This window comes from Montipora foliosa, chromosome 6 (assembly GCF_036669935.1).
Source record: "Montipora foliosa isolate CH-2021 chromosome 6, ASM3666993v2, whole genome shotgun sequence".
Lineage (NCBI taxonomy): Eukaryota > Metazoa > Cnidaria > Anthozoa > Scleractinia > Acroporidae > Montipora > Montipora foliosa.
Genome location: NC_090874.1, coordinates 41299593 through 41307092, shown reverse-complemented (window position 1 = coordinate 41307092; position 7500 = coordinate 41299593). Strand labels below are relative to the sequence as shown.

Here is a 7500-nt window from a genome sequence, read left to right as displayed (position 1 = left end):
GGGATTTAGCGATAATCAACTCATGGTGAGCTAAACGTTTTCAAATCATTAGTGCACATGATCATGTCTACAGTTGACATAAAGGCGCAGACAATGTAATACACAAGTTAGAGTCAGGGAAAAGTATCCCTGGCTAAATAGCTGTTGTTCTATTTGTGCTTCGGTTACTTTGTCTGTGTGTTTCTCTATCTATCGTTATTTGATAACAATAGTGATGATGATGATGGTGATAAGGGTCTTGTGTTCAAGTGCATATAGCTCCGTTTCTATGCCAGGAAAACAGTCGAATGCGCTCTACAACCGATCATGAAATTGAGCAAGACACTGTCAGATTTCATCTCCTAAGTAAGATAAGGTGAAGTGGAGGGTGGTCTTTTAGTTCTCACAAATTAACTTTCCCTTCTTTAATTTAACCCAAAGCCTTTCCAGAGTCTCGCCATTTGCACATGCATCACTTTGTTCGAAGTTACATTTTAAAGATCCTGTTTCTTTGTCTTGCTGCGCCTTCCAGTATAAGAGCCCAGCATTTTAGCAACAATCTGTCTGCTTATGTCTTTCTGTGTGTTATGTATGGATGGATCCAGGGCAAAGAAGATGTTGAACTTATCATACGTGGTTGTCTCTTACTCTCTCTAGGCCGATACAGATTTACTGATGTGCGTTAGGGGCGATGGTTCACGAAGCGGCCATTATTATGCAAGTTCAACCGCAACACCACAACAGACAACGCCGGTGAGTGCTGTACGTGATGTCTGTACTGCACTCCCTGAGTTGCTGCCGGATTACAAAATATTAAAATTAGTCACTTCCACATTATTTTCATTTATGACATGGTACCGTTATTCGATCCTCAGACTAGTAGTCTATACATAACACTAATACACTGATAATTTAAAAGAATTGTTTTCGGGTCGTGTCAGTAGTTGCATCTTGATGGTTCTTTAAGCACATCTTAACTTTTTTGCTTCAGACTCCATCAGCTATAACGGTTATTGAACAGGCATTCGAGAATGGAAGGACGAAATGCAGGTATCAATTACTCAAACGTTTTCAAATGGCGTTGGTAGATAGATAGATAGATGGATGGATGGATGGATGGATGGATAGATCGGTAGATGGGTAGATCGTTTCCCAAATGTCCCCATTCCGTTTTTTTTTCCTTTGGAATACTACGAAAATCACCGAACAGTGGAATGGGCCCAAATTGTTATATCGTCGCCACACCCACTTTTTGTTGCTGCCCCGCCCATTTTCGTCGAAGAATTCAGTTGGTACTTAAAGTAATAAACTGAGCCTTACCGGGGTGGCAGACCGTAGTTTTGTCAACCGCAAAATTTCTTTATTCCCCTGGGTCCCGACATGGCTGCATTATCTCAGTAAGGTTCAATCACAGTCACACCTGGGCAACCCTAAAACGTGACAATCATATTTTTCGAAAATATGTCATTAAAGGGAAATAAAGTAAAATAAAGTGAAGTGAAATGAAGTGAGCTGAAGAAAAAATATACCATATGTTATAGTTGCAGTTCGAAAGAGATGAATTAATCAAATATGATATCCGTATAATCCGTTCCGTCCGTCGTTATCAGGAAAGTCTTCGGTGGAAACTTCCAGCGCTCTTGAGCAGTTGTCTTAAGGACTTTCCCAATGATAACGGAAACGACGGATTTCGCGGATTTTACGGAGTATTGTTTTTCCTATTAGAAAAAAGTAAATAAAAATTAAAATGAAATGAATCAAATAGTGGAAACTTCCAGTGCTTTCGAGCAGTTGTCTCAAGGACTTCCCAGTGACAACGGGAACGACGGATTTCGCGGATTTTACGGTTTTTCTTTTCTCATCAGAAAGAAGAAAAAGAATAAAACAAAAAATTAATAATAATAATAATAATAATAATAATTATTATTATTAATATTATGTGCAGTTGGTAAACGTATGAATGCTAAAATAGAACAACATAGGGCGCGCAGCGTAACCTATGCGATCTGAAGGAACTATAAAGAGAAAACTGCTGAGTTAAAAAATAAATAAATAAATAAATTAGCGGTAAAATATAAAAAATCTTACAGACAATCTAAGGCTCTCTATTACTAAAACTATATTGAGCTCCAATACTATTCCCAAGGGGAAAGTCAATTGATGGTAGCTTTGAAAGTTCTCACTCTGTTGAGAGAACTCGAAATGGTAGCCTTGTGCATCCTTCTCAAACGTCATAGCCCCTACTGCCAAAGAGCTTCCTCACTGTCAGGTCTACATCCCTTGACCATTCCTTCAGCACGTCAACGTCATAGTCAGGGTACTGTTTCTTTAGCTTAAATCGCAGTGGCCCGTACTTGACCGTCTTCTCCTCGGACTTCTTTTCCCGATGTTCCATCCACGGACAGGACATCTCCACAGCCCACACCGTCTTATTCTTGTGGTCCACAAATCGAGCGTCCACTCTGTTAGCCTTGACAATGGTGTGTTCCGCATAAACTGGAACATACCAAAACGCTAATGCCTCAGATGACTCATAGACTGGTTTGGGTACTGCACACAAGTACCAGGGAGGGACTGAATCAATTAGCCTCAGATCCCTAGTCATCTCGAAGAAGAGGACTTTCAGTGCTGCGTTGTGTCTTTCCAGATATTTAGACTGGGCCAAAGCAGAGCACCCTGCTAGCACATGCACAAGAGTCTCAGGAGTTTTCCCACACAGTCTACACGTGATGTCATCCTGTGCTGCACCTGTTTTGTGGATTGTGTACACCTTAGTGGGCGTGTGGGCGTAGGGTGCTCGTACAATTCCATTACTCCAGTGATGGTATGGCTAAGAGCACAGGTCCAATCACGCAACCACGCAAAGCATCCACTCTGATTTAACTCACTGTTCTGCCACCTAGCCTGTAGCCTGTAAGAACCGTCCATGCCACTTCTCCTCTTTTATCTTCTCTTTTAGCTTCTCCATATCTGCCTTCTTGAGGTGTTCTTTCACCTTTGGCCCTTTAATCTCCGTCTCAGGATCGCTCACATACCGACACGACGGTTGAGGGTACTCCAAACAGGCTCGTACCCAGTTCCTCGGCAAACTTATGCGCTTCCTTCATCAGCGAAGTGCGTCCCATCTCTACCGCCCTCTCTTCGAACTGTTGCACTGTTCTCATAGAGGGATTCATGTTCTGACAAAGCTTTATTGCCGCCTTGATCTTGGTCAACTTGTATTCGCGCTCAACCGAGTGCAAGCCACGCCCTCCTTTCCCTCTTGCCAAATACATTATCGCCGTCGAGCTTAAGGGATGCTTCCCACCGTTTTCACAGGTGATCTTTTTAGCCTCTCTGTCGATAACTCGTATTTCTGTGATCGGCTAGTGTTGAGTCCACATCAGATAGATCAGGACTGGCATTGCGTACTGGTTTCTGGCTCTTACTCGGTTAATATCTGACAGAGGACAAGACCATATCACCAATAACCTTCTCAGATACACCTTGGCTGCGCACTCAAGGGCCAGCTTTTCATGTTGTGTCACTGTTTCTTGAACTCCTAAGAACTTATAACTGGTCCCTGACTTGAGGCTCTCAACCACTGATGACTGGTCCAGCTTCATCCCCACCGCATCTTTCACTTGGTTGCCCCTCTTGACATGGAGGACATTGCATTTCTTGGGGTTCCAATGTAGGCCCATATCCTGCATAGCACTGCCAGGAGACCTCAAAACTCTTTTCAGCTTGGCCTCAGACGATGCGAACGCCTTAAGGTCGTCTATATATAACAGGTGGGTTACCTTTCTTCCTATAGGCTTCGAAAGCCTATATAGCCAGGCTACTGGGTTTAGCTACAAGGTAAAGAGGCGCGAACAGAGGGCGTCGCCTTGAGGTAACCCCTTGATAAACCGGATCGAACGGGAGATCTCAGGTCCCTGCTTCGTGACAGCAACAGTATTGGTATTCCAGCTAGCAGCAAGATGACTAATTGTTCCACATAACCAATTAGGAAAGCGATGAATCCTCATGACTTTAGCCCACCAGGTATGGTCGACCGAATCATAGGTTTTCCTAACATCTACCCAGGCCATGCTAAGGTTTCTCTTACCCCTGTGGCAGTGAAGAGTCACCATTCTGTCTATCAATAGATTGTCTGTCGTGCCGCTTCAGCCAACTCTGGCGCCTTTCTGTAGTCCCTCCATTATATTGAATTCTTTCAGGTGACTATTATTATTGTTATTGTTATTATTATTATTATTATTATTATTATTATTACTATTATTATTATTATTATTATTATTATTATTCATGGTATCCCTCGAAAACGAATAGGATTGTCTATTCAAGTTCTAGTCTTGTGCACCTGTTGGTGGCTAAAGAGAATTCTAGAGTGGCACGCTTTGCCACAGGCGGGGCAGATGTAGGAGGCCTGCTGCGACAAAGCAGGGGCAACTTCACGTTCTTTACGGCGTTGGCGTTTTTCGTCCGCTTTCTGACGTCGCTCTTTCTCAAATAGCGCCACACTCTCCCAGACTGCATGTCTCCATCTGGGTCTGTCACGTGCCAGATCTTCCCAGGTCGTCAGACCAATTTGGCACACCTTAAAATTTGCTTTGAGATTGTCCTTGAAACGCTTTCGCTGCCCCCCTTGTGCTCTGGTGCCAGAACCCAACTCTCCGAAGAGGATCTGCTTGGGGAGGCGCGAGTCCATCAACCTGACAACATGACCAGTCCAACGCAGTTGATGTTGGATTATCATGGCCTCGATACTGGTGCATTGTGCTTCGTCAAGGACGCTGAAATTTGTCCGTCGATCCTGCCAGGTCACACCCAGGATGCGTCTCAGGCAGCGCTGATGGTACTTTTCCAGGACGTTAAGGTGTCTCCTATAGGTCGTCCAGGTCTCCGAGCCATAAAGGAGGGACGGAAGCACGACAGCCTTGTACACAAGGAGTATTATTATATCCATATTAATAAGTGTTATACATGCAATTTTAGAGAGATGAATTTAATCAAATCTGAAAATTTCAGCAAAATCCGTATAATCCGTTTCGTCCGCTGTTTTATTGGAAAAGTCTTTGATTGAAACTTCCAGTGATATCGAGGAGTTGCTTCAGATAAGTGTTATACTTGCAGTTTGAGAGTGATGAATTAATCAAATCTGAAATTTTCCGCGCAATCCGTATAGTCTGTTCCGTTCGCAGTTATCAAGAAAGTCTTCGGTGGAAACTTCCAGTGCTCTTGAGCAGTTGTCTCAAGGCCTTTCCCAATGACAACGGAAAGGACGGATTTCGCGGATTTCACGGAAATTTTTTAGTTTTGCCGTACTTTTTGCCGTTTTTTTTGTGTTTTGTTGTTTTTCTTCTCTTGCGCCTTTCATTCAGTTGGTAAACAGTTTGGTCCATCTAGTTATATCTGTCTAAACTTCTTCCACTGACAAAGAACAACGCTTTTAGGTTTTTTTTAAATCAAAGCCCCTTTCGTTTTGTAGCAATCCGGTTTTTGTTGTTTTGACAAAACTATCCCACCGTCGATATCAACTATATATTAATGCGACTTCACACTGTCAGATACTTTTGCAGTATTAACGGAAACGGCGGATTTCGCAGAATTCACGGATTTGTCTTCTCAAAAAACACTAGGAAATAAGTATAATACATGAGACAAGTCTTGCTGATTTTTCATGACAAATTTCCCAATTTTTATGCTTTAAGTTTCATGATGACATCACTCAGCTCGTCACAATATTTGTGTTATAGTATGACAATGCAGCCCAGTTGTCACATTCGTTTTGCAAGATAGTTAAAGATTAACAAGTCGGATATTAAATCCCTGTTCCGTGCAAGTCATCCGCATGCAAAATTGGTGAGATGTCTTTGGTTACAAAAGCGACCTTGGAAACTTTTCTCTGAAGTATTTGGGAACCGATTGAAATAGCATTGTTAGCTTCAGACTTTTAGCTGTTGATTGCTAGGTGTGGGTGATTATCTGTTTATTAGTCCTAGTAATAGAAAATGTAAAAGCTAATACCTTGATGGGTACATTTTCAAATGCGGTAATTATTCCCGTGGAGCTCACAAGTCTCTTCTGTATAAAAGCAGGACAAGTTTCAGCACTTAATGCAGAGAGCCCGTTTTCCTGCAAGACGTCTCAACAGCAGAACGATTAAAAGTGCAGCCTTGGGTTATTTAAGCCCTGTATTGTTGGGAAAGTGCAGCATTTTATGTACCAAATGTGTTTGTGAAGTCCAGGAGGATGGCTTTGAAAAAGCGTGGAATAACGTTTGTCGAACTAGAAATGCCTGTGACAGCGCACTAAAAGGTTTGTCTGCTTGTTCGTGATTTCCATGGTTTTCAGCACTTGTTGGATGTGCGAATCAACCAGATCTCATTTATCAACAAATTCTGTTTTCTCCATTTTTCAGGAATGAATAATGTAACATTCTTTTTCAGTGCCATTGCTACTCAAGGCCTAAAGAAACAGAGGCAAACAAAAACCAAACGAGGAGCACGAAGATAGCGACGATGCTGAAGAGTGTGAAGAAGACAGTCAACTTGCTGGTTCATCGAGCCAGGAGTGGTTTGCAAATCACGCGTCCATCATAAACGAAAAGATGTGCCTGAGCGTTAGCTATTGGATCGCGTTGACCACGCCCAATGGTGCTCCAACCAGTCCGCTTGCTGTTCATCGTACCTTGCTGGAGTGCAGAGTGGACGTATTTACAAATCAGGTACGAAAACGAAAACATGAAAATTCCTATTAGGAATCTTACAACACTCACAAGCTCCATTAAAAGGGTTAACTTTAAAACTTTAAACTTTTAAAAGCAGCCAATAGGTGAAGATACAAACATAAATAATTGTGTCTACGTGGATCGAAATTCAACGTTGAATCTTGTCAGTGCGAGGTCATGTATCTGTCCATACTTATATTTTTCTGCCATCTTTTTTGACCTGCTTAAAATATAAACGTTATTGAGAACATTTTTATTTCTTTTAGGTGCCCTGTCGTGAAGAGAAAGAAAGCCTTGCGTTGAAAGAGTTTTAAAGATCACAATAACACTTTCATGGCCGAGCTGGTCCAATCCTCACACCGACATTGCTTCGAAGATGAGTTTGAGAAGTTCTTGGGCGAGGCGCAATCACAGGATATCGAGGAATGTGGCGCCGAAAACGTTGTGAGAAATTGTCTGGTCGACCACTCGTTCCAGTCCAGTCTTTCGCTGGCCGTGGGGAAATTACAGGAGGCAAGGTTGGTCGAGAGCTAAGTACAGCTATTGGTACAAGTGCGAAATGGAAGCGTTCATCAACAGCTTGGCAGCAAACGAGACATTCAAAGACAGACTACTCAAGGACATGAGAAAAGTCAGCGAAATCCTTTCCAACCCACACTGCGAGGTCATTAGGACCCTCTGCGTCGATTACAACTTGATCGAAATGAATAATGGCCAGTGCTGGTCAATTAAGGATAGACGATTCGTTCACAATGCAATCACCGACAAGGACATCGGCCACATCACACCGCGAGCATTTTCGCCAA

The 7500-nt window shown here is 42.6% G+C and overlaps 1 protein-coding gene across 4 annotated transcripts in view; it reads left to right on the top strand.

Moving 5' to 3' along the window:
- Positions 1-7500, top strand: part of LOC138007374 (ferric-chelate reductase 1-like) — a 100469-nt gene that overhangs the window by 3361 nt on the left and 89608 nt on the right. For 2 of the 4 annotated variants that reach the window (XM_068854239.1, XM_068854238.1), the window contains exons 3-5: positions 1-25; positions 637-732; positions 971-1029. The exon at positions 1-25 is cut by the window's left edge and continues 155 nt beyond it. The exons of the other annotated variants lie outside the window; for them this stretch is intronic. In XM_068854239.1, the coding sequence (XP_068710340.1) occupies positions 1-25; positions 637-732; positions 971-1029 (180 nt within the window). The remainder of the gene's footprint in view (positions 26-636; positions 733-970; positions 1030-7500) is intronic. 4 annotated transcript variants of the gene reach the window in all.